At 31.1% G+C, this 21,685-nt stretch overlaps 1 protein-coding gene across 1 annotated transcript; it reads left to right on the top strand.

The window, feature by feature from the left end:
* The first annotated feature begins 112 nt into the window (after positions 1-112).
* LOC113388056 (intraflagellar transport protein 172 homolog) lies at positions 113-20,391 on the top strand. The gene is made up of 28 exons (XM_026625467.1): positions 113-151; positions 1,644-1,974; positions 2,163-2,416; positions 2,884-3,015; positions 3,363-3,559; positions 4,484-4,626; positions 4,968-5,167; positions 5,399-5,654; positions 5,830-6,063; positions 6,286-6,428; positions 6,500-6,605; positions 6,872-7,090; positions 8,196-8,269; positions 8,504-8,679; positions 8,867-9,077; positions 9,727-9,905; positions 10,072-10,268; positions 10,624-10,825; positions 11,163-11,402; positions 11,492-11,679; positions 15,967-16,127; positions 16,302-16,480; positions 16,890-17,110; positions 17,461-17,777; positions 19,215-19,401; positions 19,647-19,754; positions 19,919-20,070; positions 20,146-20,391. Exons 1-28 carry the CDS (start codon positions 113-115, stop codon positions 20,389-20,391), a joined length of 5,292 nt encoding a protein of 1,763 aa, XP_026481252.1.
* The last annotated feature ends 1,294 nt before the right edge of the window (positions 20,392-21,685 follow it).

Raw genomic sequence — 21,685 nt, 5'->3', positions numbered from 1 at the left:
TTCTACTAGTAATGTTTTTCTTTGGAACCGTCGTCATGGTGATCGCTAATAAAAACAGTTCCTTTCGATCAAAATAAAACATGCACATTGTTTGGTTTATCTATAAAAACAAATGCAGCTAAAATATTTAAAATCTATTTTAAATGCACAGGTATGTTTTACTTTGCGATTAACATTCACCTTAAGTATAATTTTTAACTAAGCAAGTGCTCGAAATATTTCACCGACTCTATAATGAATTAATATTGATATGTCTAAATAAGAACTACTGTTTTTAAATATCATTTTTTTTTCTTTTCTTTTCTTTTTTTTTAAGATTTTAAAATATGTATGTTTTATTCTGTAGTTTGCATTTATCATAAGGTGATATAATTTACTATTAAGAAGGTGAACTAATTATTTGACCAACTTTATGAATTTTGAAAACTATTTAATATTGATATGTCAAAATATAAACATTATTTTGGTTACTATTCTGGCTTGTATGAATATTATAATCATGTAACATTTGATTGTATGTTTTAAAATTCCGAAATGTGTATTGCTTACAGGGTAGTTTACATTTACCTAAAGACTTTATTATTTAAAATGATAATTAAGAAAGTGCTCAAAAATTTACACTAACTAGATAATAATTTAAAATTGATTTGTTAAATTAAATACATTAATTTTTAATATCAATATCTCTTGTGTAAAATGTTTATTGAGATTTGAAAGTAGTAAAAAATAATATTTTTGATAAACTTAATTAATGATTAGATTATGAGTTATATGAAATTATTTATCATATCATATCCTGTTATACCACAAATTTTTTCATAATTTGTTAACCCTTTCCACTCGGATGCCGCCCGAATTCTGCATTTAGCGATTGGAGAAGATTATACTTTGTTTTTAACATTCTTATTAATTTCATACATTAGTGAAGTAAATTCAATGGAATATGTAATTTAATGCATTATCAATTACTAAGGAAATATTTTAATATTGTTTTTAACCTGTTTTGCAATGCGATCTCTTATGTGATATTGAAAATAATATTATTTTGAACATTAATTAAAATATTATATATTTGAACATTAAAACTTAATTAATAATAATTATTAATAATCTCATGAGATCATATATTGTATTTTGTTATATAATGCATTGACTTACATTTTCACAAATTTTGTATTTAATACTTTTTATACATTACAAAAATAAAATTAATGAGAGATAGAATGTAATACATAATCAATAACTAATGAAATATTTATCTTGCTTTTAACTTATTTTGCATTGTTGATCCCTTATCTGCTTTTGTAATTTGAAAATTACAAAAAATAATAATAACAAAAAAAAGTCTAATAAATTAATTAATTATTAATATCTCATAAGATAATATATTTTATCTTGTTATACCATAGATTCAGATTTTTGTAAAGTGTGTAATTATTTTTTTTAATATATTTATAACGCAAATTTAATGAAACTTGAACTTTAATACTCTATCAATAACTAATTAACCCTTTCCACTAGGATGCCTCCGCCCCGGCGGCAACATACATACGAATTCCGGAATTAGCGCGTGGACAGGGTTAATTAATATTACTCAATATTTTGATTTCTTATTCTGCTCTCATCACACATTTTTTTATCAGGACCACGAAAATCGCATAGCAGCTTTGGCATGGTCGCCCAATAATGTAAAGCTCGCTGTTGGGACTTCCGACCGAACAATTCTTTTATTCGATGAAAATGGAGAAAGACGGGACAAATTTTCGACCAAACCAAGCCAACCTGAAAATGGTAAACGATCATATATCATCAAATCCTTGGCCTTTGGACCGGACTCAACAAAACTTGCAGTGGCACAATCTGATAGTATTGTCTTTGTGTACAAAATTGGCGACAATTGGGGTGATAAGAAGGCAATTTGTAATAAATTTGCACAAGGTTCTGCTGTCACCTGCGCTATATGGTTGCTCTCAGGTAGTTAAAACATAACGTAACTGATAACGTAAACCTTAGATTCATCCTAATTAGTAAATTTTATTCGTATATGCTTTTATAATCAACCACATATTTTTCTTTATACTCTAATGTGTATATCGTATTAACTAGTGGCTTTCAAAGCATAGGCATTGGTTTATTATTAACTTATATTTTATTTTTTAAAGGGGCTTTAATCTGCGGACTGGCAGATGGCAAAATCCGTCTACTAAATCTAAAAACTAACAAATCTCAAACGCTTTACACTACTGATAGCTTTGCCGTTTCATTGGCGAGTAATAATCAAGGAACAGGATTTCTTTCTGGTCATGCAGATGGCACAATAGTAAGATTTTTCACCAGCGATGGTCATTCGGAGCAACAAGGACGTGTGCTGGTGCATTCAGTGGCGCCATATGCACTTGCATGGTTACAAGGGCAGGTAAAAATATAAATCATTAGTAAGAGATATCATTATGGTTCAATTCAATTGGAAGTGTAAAACTTAAGTTTCAAAAATAAAGTACTTTGCGTTAATTTGAAAGGTAAAGCAAATTTGTTTTCAAAGATGATAGGTTTTCCATTTCTGAAATTAGATAGACTTTTAAATTTCAACAGCGAGCGAGTTGAAATTGTTTTGCAATAGTTTGTATAAACTGCTAAAAATTATTTGTTTAACTGAAAATCCAAATTGTCCATGCAAATGAAATTGTTTCTAGTTCTGATAACATTTCCAAGACATTAGTAATTTATTCCTTTTTCTCGAAACTGCGTTGGTATACAAGTCTGCGCTTAAGAGAAGTAATGGGTATTTAAGCAGTTTCTAACCAAAAATATTAAAAAACTTTGTTTTGTTATACTATCAAATCAGTTGACATTATTAATTAATCACTAATTATTCACAATTAGATACTTGTTGGAGGATGTGATCGCCGAGTTTGCATATATGATGCCCAAGGCAAAATTACTAAACAGTTTGATTATACAAGGGACGATAATGAAAGAGAATTTACAGTCGCGTGTTGTAGTCCAAGTGGGCAGGTAATTTAATATACATACATACATTTTTAGGATTGAAAAAAAATTCTACAACTTTTGCTAGTTTTTTTTTCAAATAAAATACACAGATGTTGTTAGGGTTCTACAATATTTATAAATGCATAATAATTTTAATATATTATTAAATACAAACAAATCTCATTTATATCTATAGAGTTTCGCATATATTCTAACCTCCTTGACCTAGTCCTTGTTGTGCAATTGTAGGATCAAAATCAAGATTTTTTATCTAACTTGCGTAGATTAATTTTGAGAACTGCAATCCAAATCAATTCACATAATATTCAAAATTTATAATGTGTATAATTGAGGTTATCAAAATAATATAGGCTGTAGCAGTTGGCAGCTTCGATCGGATTCGAATTTATGACTGGAATTCACGAAAGACAACTTGGGAAGAAGGTCCGCCACGTGACATTCCAAATTTTTACACCGTAACTGCTATGGCTTGGAAACGGGATGGTTCTCGGGTTGTTTTAGGCTCTCTTTGCGGAGCTGTTGAAGTTTTCGAGTCTGTTTTGCGGAGGTGAGAACGTAACTAGATAAATATATGAATCAATCTTTTACAAACCGCACACCAACCAGACCTGGACATTTTCGTGTTCAGAATTGTCTGACTTTTTTTTACAAATATTGAACTTAAAATTATCTGACACGTTTTCAGGATTTTTCCTGAACAACTCCTAATTGTTCACTAAGGTTTTACCCACGCTTCCCAAAACTTGAATCGATAGAAAACAAAAATCTGCTACAAATTTCTTTTTACAATTTGTTGGAGACTTTGTTACATAAAAAAATATTAAATATAAAATTTCAGACAATTCTGAAATGTGACATTCATTTTTCCCAAAATCCATGCATTTTGTAAAAGAATGACCCATTTGTTCTTTCAGAAATGTTGTTTGAAATGTAAATTTATAATGACATTTAATTGGGCATCTGTTAAAACCATATTTGATTTAAATTATGCCCTCGAGTTAAGCGCCAAGTTGGAAATCTATGTTAATGATGAAATTTATGAAGCAAAAATAGCTAGTATGTTGATATCAAATTTCTGGAGTTTCATGTCAGATTTGTGTCAATTACATAGATATTCATTGAGCAAAAGTAACAATAATCTTTACAAAAACTATTTCAAAGGTTGAGATTAACTGAGTAATAATTCAGCAAATGCAACAGAAATAACAATGCTTTGACTTTTGAAACCAAAATTCTCATTCTAACTTAGGAAAGAAACATCAGTTTACTAGCTCAAGCATTCTTGAAATTCAACTTTTTTAGAAAAAAAAATTCACATGTATCTTTCGAACTTATTAATATTTTAATGAAATTAAATAATTTAATGAAATTAAAACACTAGTAGTATCGTAGTAAGTATTATGATACCGTGGTTGTACTGAATTGATATTAAATAATATGGACTTAAAAGAATAAAGCTTGTTTTATACAGGACTTTGTGGAAAGACAAATATGAATTAACCTATGTTGGACCAAATCAAGTGCTGGTCAAAACCCAAGGAAATAACGATTCGGCTGTGAATATGATCGTACGTTCCAAATTTGGTCGTGAAATTGATGATGTTCGAGTTATGGGTATTTATTATATTAGATATCAGCTTTTATAGCAATTATATTAGATATCAGCCAAATACTATTTTGAAAGCAATTATATTAGTCATATCATTTTTATGTCAAATACCCTACTTTGCCTAATTAAAAAATAATGACCAAAACCTAACTTGTGCTAAAGAAATCTAGTGATATTAAATTGAAATCCCTAATACGAATTTCGGGAAGGATGAAATTATAATTAACGATATTGTAATTTACATCAAATGTGGCATAATAATAAATTGCTTGATTATATACTATATTAAATTAGTTCACAATTAAAATTTATTTATCTTCAAAATTTATTTTGTATGTTTTGTTAGGCAGAGACAATTATTTAGTCGCACGAACGGATGATACTTTGATATTAGCAGATTTGACTAGAAGTCTAATTAGCGAAATACATTGGACAAATTCAGGACACAATGAGCGCTTTTTCTTTGATTATGCGAATGTATGCCTCATATTTAACGCCGGCGAATTGTCACTAGTTGAATATGGAGAAAACATAATACTTGGATCGGTAAGATAAATTCTTGGAAAACAAATTGTATTAGTTATATTTTGAAATTTATCAATATCATATTGCGATACAAGGATTAATTTGTGATAAACTACACTATTATATATATATATATATATATATATATATGTATATATAATTTATCAAAATTAATATAAAATTTTATATATATATATATATATATATATCTTATTATATAATATTAATAATTTTTATCTATACCTTTTTTAGGTTCGTACAGAATTTATGAATCCTCATGTTATTTCGGTTCGTCTGAACGAACGATCTCAAGATGTAAATTGCAAGAAATTAGCGTACTTGCTGGATCTCAAAACTATTTGTGTCGTTGATTTGATTCCACAAACGGTCGTCATTGCACAAATATCTCATGATTCAAAAATTGACTGGTTGGAATTGAGTGAAACTGCCCATAAACTTCTTTTCAGAGACAAAAAGCAGCGGCTTATGCTAATTGACGTCGCGAGTGGTAAAGTTATTTTATGCAATTCACAAGCTATAATATTTTTTGAAGTAATACACGTTTTTAAACTATATATACTAATATTTTTTGGCTATTGCTTATATTCACATAAGTAAATTTTATACACCTTTGAGCTTGCCTCACAATAATCTATTCCTCACATATTCTATCTAAATTTAAGGTCACAAAGAAACAATATTGAGCGGAGTAGCATTTGTGCAATGGGTTCCTGGAAGTGATGTTGCTGTGGCTCAATCTGGGAATAATATGGCAGTTTGGTACAATATTGATCTACCAGAACACGTATCAATTGTTCCTATTAGAGGAGAACTCTACGATGTTAATAGAGAAGCCGGAAAGACGGAAGCTTTGGCGCAAGATGGACCAAGTTCTATTTCATACCCATTAGACGAAGGTAAAATATTTTTTTAGTATTCTTTTAAAATTAATTTCAAATCATCAATACATTCGATTGAACATTCTTGGACTCTATTCTACTCTTTATATCTCCAAGCTCCAAACATTTTTTCTGTTTTTAATTAAATACACAATTGCTTTGTATTACTTCAAAAATTAAATAATCGACAATGATAAATATTGAAAATAATTACTAGTAAATTGTATTTAATTATTAAAGGCTTAGTAGAATTTGGCACCGCGGTACACGACAACGATTTTGGTCGTGCCATATTTTTCTTGGAAGAATTAGGTGACAAACCTGAAGCTGAAGCCATGTGGCATAACTTGGCAAATATTGCTTTATCAATCAATAATTTAAAGGTAGACAAAATTGATTATATTTATATTAGTTTGCACTATTGGTAATATAATAATTAAGTTCGCTCTTCAAGGTGGCCGAAAGATCATTTGCTGCATTGGGCGATGCATCGAAGGCTTTTTACTTACAAGAAACAATCAAAATTGCTGACGATTACGAAAAGGAACATTCCGTTGATGGTAAGATAAAATCTTATATGGTTGAATTAGAAAATTTAATAAAAATGAATAAAATTGATGGATTGTGATCAGCCGAGCTTAGACACGATTACTAAGAAATTGAAACCGCAAAATAAGCAGGACAAACATATAATGGTTTATAAATAGATAATACATTTTTTTTTTAAGTAAACGCTTATGTTTATTTATCAACGTTTATGTTTCCTTTGTGAATATATGTTGGGTTTACAATCAGATTGCAATTCAACTTTTATTTTTATTTTTAGGAATGCAATGCCCAGAAGTATGGGCTCGAATGGCAATGCTTTCTGGAGATCTCAAAACTGCAGAAGGAATATACTTAGAGCAAGGAGATATTGAATCTGCACTGAAAATGTACCAAAAACTTCATATGTGGGATGAAGTAATAACGTTAGCTGAACGAAGAAATTATCATAATTTAAAAGATCTCAAACAAAAGCAAATGTCTTTTCTATTAGAAACAGGTATTTTCATGTTAAGTTTGATAAGAAATAAAAACAAGAAAATGAGCTTTTTTTAACTTCCCGTAGGGTAAGTTATAGTAATCGCAAAAAAATCGAAAATGAAAATTTTTATATATTTTTACGTTTCAGAGGGTTCTGAATATTTTGACACACCTTAGAAAAAATTGATGTATGTATGTGTGTGTGTGCGCGTGTGTATGTGTTTGCGGATACAAATTTTCGTCGACGATTTCGGGAACACGGATGAAGCGATTTGAATAATTCAAAAAACATTCGATTTGTATTGATAAGGAGACGTGCTAATTAGTTTTTGGCAAAGGCAGGTCTAGCCGTTCGGAAGATATGGGGCAAAATTGCCAAAAACGATAACTCAGTTTTTAAGAGAACGGAGCGTCCGATTAGAATAATTCAAAAAACATTTTACTTGTATTAACAAGATGAAAAACTGATCAAATTTTCATAAAGGCAGGTCTAACGGTTTCGGAGATCTAGTAAAAAAAGTAAAAAAAATGCCATCTGGCGGTCAAAAATGATCAATAGACATATGCACATCAAATTATCAGATATTTTATAGACATTTTAACAATAAGTATGAATTTCGTTTACATTTCTATGGGTTTCGTATCAATGTTTATCCGTTAGACGGCGGCGCTTCGATATTTCATCTCGATGCAGTTAAAGCAGTACGATTGCTTTGAAAAAAAGTTCAGAATTTTCAAAATATTTCAAAATACACTTTTCTTCAAGTTCAAGTTTTTTTTTCAAAAAAAAAGTAAATTTTTGTCAAAAATTTTTAGTTTCTCAAAAATCTAATTTTTCAGAGTAAATTATTTTCATAAATGTTAATCTTTAAAAAAAAAATTGGTACGGAAAGTTCCAGCAATTTGCCTTAAGGCACGATGCCATGCGCCCCACTAGGTAAGATTGTTTAATATTGGAGGTCTTGAAATAAGGTGATCAAAAGTTGTTTTTATTTTTGCTACTTTAATTTCTTGACTTACGAGAAGTTTATGAATGTTATTTTGGAATATTTGAATCATAAATTAAATGTGTAAAAAATAATACATGATACAAAATTTCATCAAATTTTTGGAATCTTTATTAGGTCAAGAAGAAAAGGCTGGTGAAGTTTTTGAGAAGCAGGGTGATTTAGAAGAAGCGCTGAAAATGTACCTAAAGGTAAAAAAAATACATTTTATGAAATATGATACTAATTATATTATATTCATATATATTTAAAACATATAATAAAAATAAAAATCTTTTTATAAATCATTTTGTAAAAACACTTCAAATTTAACTAATTCTAATTTATCATTAGAAATTAAATTAATTACTCCATAGATTCAAAATTTTGTCGTAGTATTAAATATTTGTTGATTTTGCTATTATTTGAATATGTTATTATTTCAGGCAAATCGTCCGGCAAGAGCTTCACGATTGGCAATGCAACACGTCGAATTACTGCAGCAAGGAGATATGATTGAAGATATCGATGCATCTTTAATCAAAAATGAAATGTTTGAACTTGCTGGTGATTTATCCTTGCAAAGAAAGAACAGTTCTAAAGCTATACAATATTATACTCGAGGAAAGTATTATTAATTAATATTAAAGTTATTTTGATATAACTTGCTTTAGTCAAAAAGAAAAATAAATGAACTCGTCAGATTGTTTCAATAATGTTAGTAGTCATAATGGCCAAAATATAAAGAAAAGTTATATATTATTAAACAATTTTGAGAGTGCAATTTTTTTATTATTTACTTGACACTTAGGTGGTAATTTCTCGAAAGCTCTGGAGCTATCAAGAAAGGTTAATCCTGATATGGTAACAAGTTTGGAGGAGCAATGGGGCGATTGGCTAACATCTAAAAGACAATTTGACGCGGCCATCAACCATTACATCGAAGCGGGTTGCACCATTAAAGCTCTGGATGCGGCAGTTGGTGCTAAACAATGGAGGAAAGCAATACAAATTGCACAGGTATATCATTTAGAGACTTTATTCCACTGAAAAATTAGACTGAAAAGATTATGCGTTAAACTAGAAAGCCTGGTCGACCATAAATTTGACCTCATGACTTTCGTCTAGATATTAAAAAATTGCAAATAAATTGTTTTGTACGAAGATGTTTGTCAATTTAAATTGAATTACCAAGGGCAGTCAATTAGGGTTTGCTTTATACTATTTAATATGTTCATTTTTGTATTAGGTTGTCAAATATCTCCCTTCCGCTTTTTTGCTCTTGGTTTATAATACAAAAAGGCGGAAGGGATATATTTGACAACCTTATATCATTGAATCCTTGAGAACTGTCCCAGAGAAAGATTATTTTAAATTAATATACATTGTAATTGTATAATGTGATTAATTTAATAATATAATGTAATTGATTTAATAGAATTTAAAGAATTAGGTAAAGTACATATTTCGCAAATAATTTTGAGTTAATTGTAAAAATATCAATAACGAAATTTAATAAGGACATAACAATGCAAAAATGCCTGGGTGATAAATCTACTTGTTTTATTTTAGTTTTTTGATATCTCATCAGTGAATCGAATAACACTGACTTTAATGGGATTAAGACCTACCAATAGATGTACATGATTAATCGATTAATTTATTTTAGGTAGTGGGCGATGTCGAAGCTCTTAAACAGCATAGCACACTTTTATCCCAGCAAATGATTGATCTTGAAGAATTTGAGTTAGCTGAGGAATTACTTGTTCGAGTTGGCGATATTAAGCAAGCCGTCACTTTATTAAATAAAGCCGGTCAATGGCAGAGAGGTTATGAACTAGCATCCAGGTAAATAATATAATTTTAATTCCTATAACAGTTTGAAATTATTTCATAGTTTGTAATATCTAATATTGTGTTTTTAGAAGTTAGTATAATAAAATAAACTAATATTGAATGGTATAACAAACAGTGGAAAAATAACATTAACTAATATATGTTTTTTATTTGTTAGTTACTTAGATTCAGAAGAAGTCACTAAAATGTATACCGAACAAGCGCAAGAGTTTGAAGCTTCAAATAAATTACGAGAGGCAGAACAAGTTTTACTTGCAATCAACGAACCAGATCTCGCAATTGCAATGTATAAACGATTGGAATTGTTTGATCATATGATTCGCCTGGTGGAAAAATATCACAAGGACTTGCTGGGTAAATATAATAATTAATTATTCAACTAATACAATAATAATTCTCATTCATCTCGTAATTCAGTTTTCTTAAAAACGAAAGGGTTTTAAATATGATAAAATTCAGTATTAATATGATCTCAATGTAGACACAAAAGCCTAATTATTTGCACTCTTCATAACATAGCATTCAGGTTTTTTCGTAAATAGTTGTAACAAATTGCAAATCATTTCACTTCATACATAAAAAGCTTCTTTATGAAAACTCTTAGCAACAGATACATTTTTGGCTTATACATAAGATTATCTACTAACCATTTTGAGTTTTGCAAAAATAGTAAATTGATGCTTATTTCTATTATCCTTTTCATTATTAGGTAGCACACATTTACACCTTGCACGTCAGTTAGAATCTTCTGGCCGTCTACGACAAGCGGAACAACATTTCTTGGCGGCTGGAGATTGGCGCGCCGCCGTCAACGCGTACCGCACTGCCAACAAATGGGAAGACGCACATCGCACTGCCAAGCAATATGGTGGAGAACTTTCTGCAAATCAAGTTGCTTTTCTTTGGGCCAGGTAATAAAACAAAGCATATCTGTAATTTAAACTGTTCCATGAAATGCCTTCTCCAACGCTTGGAATTTGTCTTTAAAACTGGCTCGGTTTTTTATGGTTTCTATTTCCAAGATATAGAACTTTCTTTTTGGTTAAAGAAAGAAACTTTTAACAATATTTTGAAAACATGTAATTATATGCATTGCAATTAATAATGCAATATTAATCATAATTAGATAGCAGTTTTCTTATGATTACTGCTAATTTGAATGCATATATTGACCAATAGAATTTTTTTCCGTCTTAAGCAACGTTAATAGAAGTATTTTTACTTGAACAATATATTTTATTCTTCTAGATCATTGCATTTGGACTCTGCAGTGCGTTTGCTGAATAGAATGAATCTGTTGGATCAATGTATAACATACGCTTGTGATTCTGATCAATTTGACTTTGCAATCAGCTTGTGCAAAGCTGGTAATAGACCAGCAGGAGATGTACACCTAAAGCTTGCTATGGCTCTTGAAGATGACGGCAAGTTTGAACAAGCAGAAGCAGAGTTTATACTTGCAGAAAAACCGAAAGAAGCCATTATGATGTGAGCGTATAAAAATCATTATATTTAGCAAATAATTTTAGGTAATGTTATTTTTGACAATACATATTTTCAACATTTTTGTTATGCAGGTACACCCACAATAGCGATTGGTTCAACGCTCTGAGAGTAGCCAAAGCACATGCCCCAGAAAGTGTTACCGAAGTACTACTTATGCAGGCCATGGAATCGTTTGAAGAGAAAAGATTTTCAGAATTTGAAGCACTGCTCATACGAGCTGAACAACCAGAGCTTATAATTAAGAGATACCGAGATGCAAGTAAGTACGACCATTTTAAAAAAACTAATGATCATTTGTAAAACAAATTGTTAATTATAATCTAAGTTTATATCATCATGTCTTTACATTATTTCTATATGCTGATAGACCAAGAGCCAGTGAACCTTTTGAATAACGGTGTTCCTGTAAGGCTGAAAATTTTTGTACAGGTGATTCTTAACGTGCTAAGTACGGAAACGACGGTCTGGCAGGTTTTAGCCCTGCACATCATGGTCGTCCAGGCGTTTGAAAGTGTAAAAAATACCCGAAAATTAAATTTGTTCCTGTAAGGTTCAAATTTTTATACGATGTAATTCACTCATTGAGAAGTTCGAAAATCAATCTGCCAGACCATTTCGACCTGCACAAGTACCTGCCAGACGAGCCGGAAAGTGAGCAAAAAATGCCCCAAAATAAACTTTGTCCTGTAAAGCTGGAATTTACATATGTGTTTATCTAAGTAATTCGAAAAAGGTCTGTGCAATTGCCAGACCATTCTGGCTAGCATAAGCCCTTGCCAGACGAGGGCAAAAATGCTATGGCGGGAGGACGAGTAATAGGCGTTGCGTGAAAACTCAGCATATATTCAAACGATATTATGAGAAATTACAATTTATATAAAATATTACAAATTTAAAAAGGTCTGTGCAATTGCCAGACCATTCTGGCTATCATAAGCCCTTGCTAGACGAGGGCAAAAATGCTATGGCGGGAGGGCGAATAATAGGCGTTGCGTGAAAACTTAGCATATATTTAAACTATATTATGAGAAATTACAATTTATATAAAATATTACAAATTTAAAAAGGTCTGTGCAATTGCCAGACCATTCTGGCTAGCATAAGCCCTTGCCAGACGAGGGCAAAAATGCTATGGCGGGAGGGCGAATAATAGGCGTTGCGTGAAAACTTAGCATATATTCAAACTATATTATGAGAAATTACAATTTATATAAAATATTACAAATTTAAAAAGGTCTGTGCAATTGCCAGACCATTCTGGCTAGCATAAGCCCTTGCCAGACGAGGGCAAAAATGCTATGGCGGGAGGGCGAATAATAGGCGTTGCGTGAAAACTTAGCATATATTCAAACTATATTATGAGAAATTACAATTTATATAAAATATTACAAATTTAAAAAGGTCTGTGCAATTGCCAGACCATTCTGGCTAGCATAAGCCCTTGCCAGACGAGGGCAAAAATGCTATGGCGGGAGGGCGAATAATAGGCGTTGCGTGAAAACTTAGCATATATTCAAACTATATTATGAGAAATTACAATTTATATAAAATATTACAAATTTAAAAAGGTCTGTGCAATTGCCAGACCATTCTGGCTAGCATAAGCCCTTGCCAGACGAGGGCAAAAATGCTATGGCGGGAGGGCGAATAATAGGCGTTGCGTGAAAACTTAGCATATATTCAAACTATATTATAAGAAATTGCAAACTATGGTCAAAATAAATTTAATTAGTTACAATGAAATATATATCATCATGAATTAATCATCATTATCAGATATATCGCTAATTAATACTTCAATTCAGGCTTCTATCGAGTAGCTATTGAATTTTATGAAAATAGGTGAAAATTGGAAAAAAAACATTCATTTCTGAATGTTCAACGGAGGGTAAGAGATTTGAAGAAAAAATTTCACAGGTAAAAATTATGAATTTCTTCTTCAGAAAAAAAGAAGAAACCTATTAAAGCTAATAATGAAATTCACGAAATTCGTGTCCAACGTGATTTGGTTGGTCGCCTATTAGCAAATATTGATCTTGAAAAAATATTATCATATCCCATTACAATTGTTAGCTTCCCGAAAAAGTTTGTTTTCATCAAAAAATCTGATTCGTTAATTTTATGTTCTCTCGACGTTTCAAGCCATTCTGAATCGAATGAGACCAAATTTGGAAAAAGTATGTATGTGTGAACAGATTTTTTTCCGTAAGTAAATCGACGTTTTCTCAAAAACGACTGGACCGATTTAAAAATTCATCAAAATTTGCAAAAAATAATATCGCTTTTTTGGCATTTATCAAAATTAGACCTTTTATCGACGTTTGCTCAAAAACGCCTGAACCCATTTCAGAAATTCAAAAGCCATTTGATGTACCTCGATGAGGACTATCGTTTGTCTGTTTAGTGCGACGATCTGCCGTTTCTTTGTAATTTGGAGAAATTGTTAAACTTTTCGTCCACATTTAAGCTCATACCACCGAATTGATTTTAAAAAATCAAAAAACTGTTCGAAAGATATTAGTTGGGAATGATACTGATTAGTTTTAGGTGAAAATCTACCGAGCCGTTTTCTTGTAATTAACTGTTGATAACAAAATTTAAGCCGATTTTCATGGAATTTTTTTGGGGGATATATATATCATGGTCTCATAGAATTTAGTGAGAATTTACCGCATTACGACAAGTAGTTTAATTTTAAAAATTCATCAAAGTTTGAGAAAATAAGTAGTTAATTTCACATTTGTTAAAATTAAACTTAGACAATTTACTTGGTATAACGCCAGAGTACTTGGTCTTAATGAACATACTGAACCATTGAAATCTTACGAAAACTGGTTCTTTGCTTTTAGAAAATACCCCGAGTTAACGTCGTGATCGTTCGTTTTCAATTATCTGCAATAAATCCACTCGTAATACTTTTAATCACTCATAAATTAATTTATTTTTTATTGATTAAGTCGGGAAGTTTATGTAACTTGCCTCAAGGCAAAATACGAATACCAACTAGTTTTAATGTCACTTTGCCACGCAGATGGAACTATCTATAAAACCGCGAAATCAGCAATGATTGAAGTCTTACGAGCAACTGATAACGAAACTAAATATAACTGATTACGAAACAATTTGGTATGATGCTGTTGTTTTCGATGGATTTTATTTACTGCATTCAATGAAAAATATACCAAAAACATTTGGTAATATTTCAAAAAAATAATGGCAGCACATGCCGCACGAGTAGATATAGTTTTCAAATAGTCATTTAAGAGTACTAACAATTCTTAAACCTCAAAATACTGGCTGGATATTGATTGAAAAAATATTTGATTTCAATTGGTTCATGGGAGATACCGTTGTTCCTTCTTCAATTTTTGAAATAATATCACAACATCCTTTTCGTATTGCTGAGGAGGATGCAAACGGAGCTGATCAACACATAGGCGGTAATGTTAAAATTTTTAAATTTGTAATATTTCATATAAATTGTAATTTCTCATAATATAGTTTGAATATATGCTAAGTTTTCACGCAATGCCTATTACTCGTCCTCCCGCCATAGCATTTTTGCCCTCGTCTGGCAAGGGCTTATGCTAGCCAGAATGGTCTGGCAATTGCACAGACCTTTTTAAATTTGTAATATTTTATATAAATTGTAATTTCTCATAATATAGTTTGAATATATGCTAAGTTTTCACGCAACGCCTATTATTCGCCCTCCCGCCATAGCATTTTTGCCCTCGTCTAGCAAGGGCTTATGCTAGCCAGAATGGTCTGGCAATTGCACAGACCTTTTTAAATTTGTAATATTTTATATAAATTGTAATTTCTCATAATATCGTTTGAATATATGCTAAGTTTTCACGCAACGCCTATTACTCGTCCTCCCGCCATAGCATTTTTGCCCTCGTCTGGCAAGGGCTTATGCTAGCCAGAATGGTCTGGCAATTGCACAGACCTTTTTAAATTTGTAATATTTTATATAAATTGTAATTTCTCATAATATCGTTTGAATATATGCTGAGTTTTCACGCAACGCCTATTACTCGTCCTCCCGCCATAGCATTTTTGCCCTCGTCTGGCAAGGGCTTATGCTAGCCAGAATGGTCTGGCAATTGCACAGACCTTTTTCGAATTACTTAGATAAACACATATGTAAATTCCAGCTTTACAGGACAAAGTTTATTTTGGGGCATTTTTTGCTCACTTTCCGGCTCGTCTGGCAGGTACTTGTGCAGGTCGAAATGGTCTGGCAGATTGATTTTCGAACTTCTCAATGAGTGAATTACATCGTATAAAAATTTGAACCTTACAGGAACAAGTTTAATTTTCGGGTATTTTTTACACTTTCAAACGCCTGGACGACCATGATGTGCAGGGCTAAAACCTGCCAGACCGTCGTTTCCGTACTTAGCACGTTAAGAATCACCTGTACAAAAATTTTCAGCCTTACAGGAACACCGTTATTCAAAAGGTTCACTGGCTCTCAGTCTATGATACCATTTATATAATCTATGCATCTATGGATTTATTATATTACATATTGATATAGATATGTGGGCTGATGCTCTGCGTGTTTGCAAAGAATATGTACCGACAATGGTCGCTACTTTGCAAATGGAATATGATCGCTACATGCCATCTCAAAATTCTTCAAGAACTGATAATGCATCTAAAGAAGCATATGTTGACTCCAAACAGATTTTGACAAAGGTATAATATATGATGATCAGTACAATATTAACACAATGCATTTAAGTATAAAATTTTCTTGTCTTCCTATCATATATTTTTAGTTTCATCGCAAAACTATTTTAATACTCATAATTTACAACTCAGTATTTGTTAATTGGTATGGTTTAGCAAACTACTTTTTTTTAATTCTAGGCTTCAGAATTTGCTCGGGCCGGTGAATTTAGGAAATCTGTAGATACTTTAATGTTACTAAATGCACCAGCTGTAGATACTGGCACCGTTGAGGCTGCTATGCTTAGGGCTGCGGATATTTGCAATCAATTTTTACAAGGCAGAGATGCCATCGAAATAGCTATGAAACTGGGCCCAAGGTGAGAAATATACTTTGTTCATATTATCAGAGTTTATATCCATAAATTTCACTTTTATACAACAATTTAATTCGAACTTTAGAGACTCGTATGATATAATATTATGAAATATAATAGATACTCAATATTTTGAACTGTTTAATAATAAGAGTCAACTTGTTACTAGTATCGGAATGTAAGGTTTATAATAGGTTGTCAAATATCTCCCTTCCGCCTTTTTGTATTATAAACCAAGAGCAAAAAAGCGGAAGGGAGATATTTGTTAATAATAATATATTATATTTCGTTTTTTGCAATCTATTTTGATTGGATTAAAAAAAAATTTAACAAAAGAAATGATTCGAATTTATTGAAAATTTCATCAAATATTTTCAATTTACTTTTAAAATATGATTTAATTATCCTTTAGATTACTGCAATTGGAACAATATGGTCCAGCAGCGCAGCTATATCTTGGCGCAGATATGCCTCGAGAAGCAGTTGATTGTTTCATTGCGGCTGACGACTGGGGCAGAGCTAGGCGACTGGCTAAAGAGATAGATCCAACAATGGCTCTTCTGGCACATGTTGATAAACAGCAGAAAAATCAACTAAAATCTGAAGGAAGAGCTGATCAGCTGGCTGATATTGGTAAATGTTTATATTATATATTTTATAACATGCATGCAACCAATGCGTCATAAATATAAGAGTCAATATAAAAAAAAAATTTAATAAACCAAATTAAATAACAAATAAAACATTAGATAACAAAACAAATGATAATAATATGCTATATGCACTTTGGAATGAAACATTTAAATTATTTACTCTATATCCGGTACTTCAAATTTTGGGATAACTATATGTATTACAATTAAGTTACCTTACTTCTCAACAGCCCCAGTTGTAAAAATGAATGATGTCGTTGTATAATGTTTGAGATCAATTTTGCTCAATATGGTTTGTTTATAATATAATGTATCATTACTTTATCACAGATATAATAGGTGCTTTGGATTTACTATGCGAACAAGGCCAATGGACGCGTTGCATAGACAAAGCACGCCAACATAGCCCGGAACTTCTTCACAAATATGTAGCACTTTATGCCGCGCACCTTCTACGCCAATCTGATGAGAGTGAAGACGAACCAAGCGGTGCTCCAGCAGCCCTTACTCTCTATACAGAATATGGGGTTCCAGATCTTGCCCAAAATTATAATGTATATGCCCGCATCGCCACCGAAATGTTTTCCATGCGTGAAGAAAACGCTGGCAGACTTTGGCAAGATCTAAGAAACATGATGTATGACTTGGTAATGTTTTGACAAATACTACTTTCACACTAAATGTAATAAGAAGTATACTAAATGTTTTCTTATACATAATTTTTAAAAATATTTAATCCAAAAAAATAAGTAGCTGAGTCTGGGTACGGTTTTGTCACCTTTTTATGATCAGCGATAATTTTGTCAATTTACCAGTCAGCTGTAAAAAAAGTAAATTAAGTGGCACAACTAGTGTGAAATTTTTAAATAATCGAATTTTCAATTTTTCCATATTTCGATAGGTTATACCTTTAAAAATAACATATCAAAATTTTAAATCGATATCTTAAATAGTTGTTGAGTCACAGCCATTTAAAGAGTATATAAATAGTATATAGTATAACGATCATTTTATCTTTAAACGCGTTTTTCTCGAAACAGCATTTTCCGAATTTGCTGCAGCGATTACTCAAAAACGAATGATCCGATCACTATCAAATTTTTTTACATGTTCTATATATAGTTCTCCGTAAAATGAACTATCGATTTTTTGATCGGATCAAAAATCGAATTTTGGCAGTCCAAAAACGACCAAAATTTTGGGTAAAATTCGACTTTTTTCTAAAAAACGCCGTCATTTTGTCAATTTTTGAATTTTTCTTTATCGTAGTTCATTTTACAGACAATATTATCTAATTCACCGAGAATTTTTTTTTTTAAATTTTATCCACGCAGATGGCCGGAATCACTGCAGCAGTGAAGGGCCTTTTTCTTTGTCGCGCCGTTGGAGATCGACGATAACTTAAAAAATATTTAATTCTTTTTTTCAAAAATTTTGCTTTGTATTCTTAAAACATGTATAAATATACTCCTAAAATTTTGAAATGATTGATAGAGTAGTGTTTTTAATATAAATTCCCAAAAATCACCTTTTAAGGCGGTTACACTATTTGTGCCCCTTAAATCGTAATTTGAACATTTGTCTACGTGGAAGTACTAAAATACTGTCCATATTTACGATGGATTAGTCATGAAATTATCATACAAGAAGAGGGAGAGTGTCACAGCCGTCTCTGGTTTGTTGGCATAAAAATAGGTTAAAAAACAATTGCTATAAACACCAAAATTTATAAAGTTTATAAAGGTTTATAAAGACTTTTTTTGTCGTTAATAACAATAATATGTGACACGACACAACATAAACATTTAAACAATGCTCATGAATAAAATATAAAATTATATAACAAAACATAATTTTTTAAACGAAGTTAACAAAAATTTTTGATGCGATCTTTATTTTGTATTGAATTTTTCTTTTTCTTTGTTTTGACTCTTTAAAATACGGTTTATAGATCATGTTAATGTAAGGCGCTGACTAAAAGCAATAATAAAACTTGTTCGAACAATTATACTTAATCTTTCTCCTTATGGACCCTAGCTCAAAATAATATATAGTTTAGTTTATATGAAAATTTATATTTGCAGACAGACAAAATGCGTCTATCAGGTGAAACACAAGGAGAGGCTTTTTCTAAGTTTGAACGATTTCTACTAATAGCACATTACTATGCAGTTCGTCACGCTTGCCGATCAGTACCAGCCTTGTCTCTAATAGGAACAAAATTATCACTTGCTCTTCTTCGACATACTGATATCATACCTGCTGATAAAGGTGATTATTGAGTTGACTATGATTGCACAAACAACATTTCTAAATCTCAATGCAATTTCTTGCTAATCTCTTCCAACATGTTTAAAAATTTAGAGGCATAATAATGCACTGACTAGGATATAAATAGAGATATGGCTTTCATATCCTTTCTAATATGATTTGCATTAATTATTCGGTGATAATAAATCACATTATGTAATTTATAAAGTAAAAAGTTTCAATGATATGCATATTTAAATTTTTAGGATATTATGAAGCTGGTATGGACTTACGGGCAATCGGAAGAGAATCTGAAGCATTTGTTTTATTGAACCATTACTTAGATTTGTGTGAATCAATCGAAGAAGGCGAAGGTAACTTTAACTAATTCAAATAAAGCAAATTCAAAATTTTACTTATGATTAATAAATTAAAGGTCTCGTGCATGCCTCATATGCTTTAATAAATTAAGTTTGAATATAACGATTTATGTGTATTTACCATTTTATGCAATGCCTCATTAATTATTATATATTAGGCTTATTAGTTGACCATTCTGACTTGACGTCCACCGATTGGCCAAGTTCGATACCTCTTCCAACGCAATTGCATTTGGCCAAAGATGTAGCTCTACACGATGAGGTTAGAGAATGGATATTGGCTGTAAGCATGGATCAAAAAGTTGATCAGGTGAAAAATTGCAAAATTGCAATGGACAAATTTAGATTACATTTAATAGATTTTTTTAATATTATTGTAATTTAGGTGCTGCCTTTGGATTCAAGGGGACTGTATGAATCAACCTTGACGTTGGGTGATTCTCCATGTATTGTATGTGGTTATCCAGTGGGTGGCAAACAGCCGGTGACTTTTCAAAGATCATCTAAACTTGCCAATCGTGATGCTTGGAGCAAGATAACAGTCGCCTCGAAAATGGCGCCTAATAGTAAGGTGCCGCAAGTGATTAAATTTATTGAGAAGTGGTGCGGTACCGCAAACTACCTCGTATAAATATTACTTAATTTTTCATTAAATTTTTAAATTATACCATACTGTATATTGGTAAATGGTATTTAAATCTATTATTCACATGTTTGTTAAAATAATTATAAAACAAAAAATAATAAAGATCCCTCTCTTGCTTTAATAATTAATACAATAAATTGATAAAAGACAAATAAGAAGTATTAGCATATAGTCTAAATAAACAATAAATTGCGTTGTTAAGCAATTTAATATATACTAGTATATATTGTTTGTTTAATTGCTGATTGTGAGTCATAGATAAAGAAGAGTAATGAGTGTCCCAGAACTCAACGTCAAACGTTTCACGTTTTTTGAGGCGTAATTATGAGCTTTTCAGTGCAACTTAAAGCTTTGGTAAAATCGTGACCATTTTTTGGTTATTGAGATTGATTTCTATTAATTATGTTTATTTAAATTTTGGAACCGTCACTGAGAAATATATTTCTAGGACCACAGTCAAAAATAATTACGCATTTGCCCCAGGTTTCAAGAATTTTTTTTAACAAAAAATCAAACTCAAATTTCTAAATTTTTAATTAATTATTAAAATTAGTCTTTTAGAGATCTTTTACTGAGAAATGTACTGAAGTGTGTTGGCAAGTTTCACCAAAATTTGGCGCATTTTTTTAGGACTGTATAATGGTAAAATACTTATAATTGTTGTAATAATTGCGTAATAAAAAGTTTCGAGAAAAAAAATAAAAATCTGCAGTTATATATCTTCAGTTTATTAATAAAAAAACATCTTATGGTTATTTCTAAGAAATCAAACAATCATAACACTGTGAAATGTAAATAATTATTTTTTTATTTAAAATTTCTATATCTCTCTATTAAATATGTACTATTACGTTGTTTGTTCAAAATTACAAGTTGTAGCTCAGGGTGTACTATATCTATATTTTTAGTTACCAATTTTATTCATGAGTGAACATTTTGGTCGTACAAAATAGGAATGCAACATGCCACTAGCTTACTTGTAAAATTGTTTCACTGCTCTCGATATAATAAAACATAATATATATACGAGGTCTGTTCAAAAAGTACCCGGAATTTTCGTTTTTGCAAAAAAATATTTATTTATTCGTCTACATTAATGTGGTCCCCTTCAAAGTAGTCCCCCCCCAGATATAATACACTTATGCCAGCGTTTTTTCCAATTTTCGAAGCACCCTTGATATTCACTTTTTGATATGTCCTTGAGCACTCTCGGCGATTTTCTTCAATCGAGGAAAACCGCCGTCCTTTCATGGGTCTCTTCAACTTTGGGAATAGGAAA

The sequence above is a fragment of the Ctenocephalides felis genome, unplaced genomic scaffold, assembly GCF_003426905.1.
Source record: "Ctenocephalides felis isolate EL2017-DRISC unplaced genomic scaffold, ASM342690v1 CF-g0.4_SCAFFOLD_03572, whole genome shotgun sequence".
Classification (NCBI taxonomy): Eukaryota; Metazoa; Arthropoda; class Insecta; order Siphonaptera; family Pulicidae; genus Ctenocephalides; species Ctenocephalides felis.
The sequence above is the reverse complement of the archived record's forward strand: the minus strand, read 5'-3'. Positions and strand labels throughout refer to the sequence as shown.

Excerpts from the sequence above, each read along its gene's own strand:
- LOC113388056 (XM_026625467.1), top strand. The coding sequence starts at position 113 with ATGCAGCTAAAATATTTAAAATCTATTTTAAATGCACAG. Across the intron at positions 3,016-3,362 it reads GTTGTAGTCCAAGTGGGCAG|GCTGTAGCAGTTGGCAGCTT; the intron begins GTAATTTAATAT and ends AAAATAATATAG. Across the intron at positions 7,091-8,195 it reads GTCTTTTCTATTAGAAACAG|GTCAAGAAGAAAAGGCTGGT; the intron begins GTATTTTCATGT and ends AATCTTTATTAG.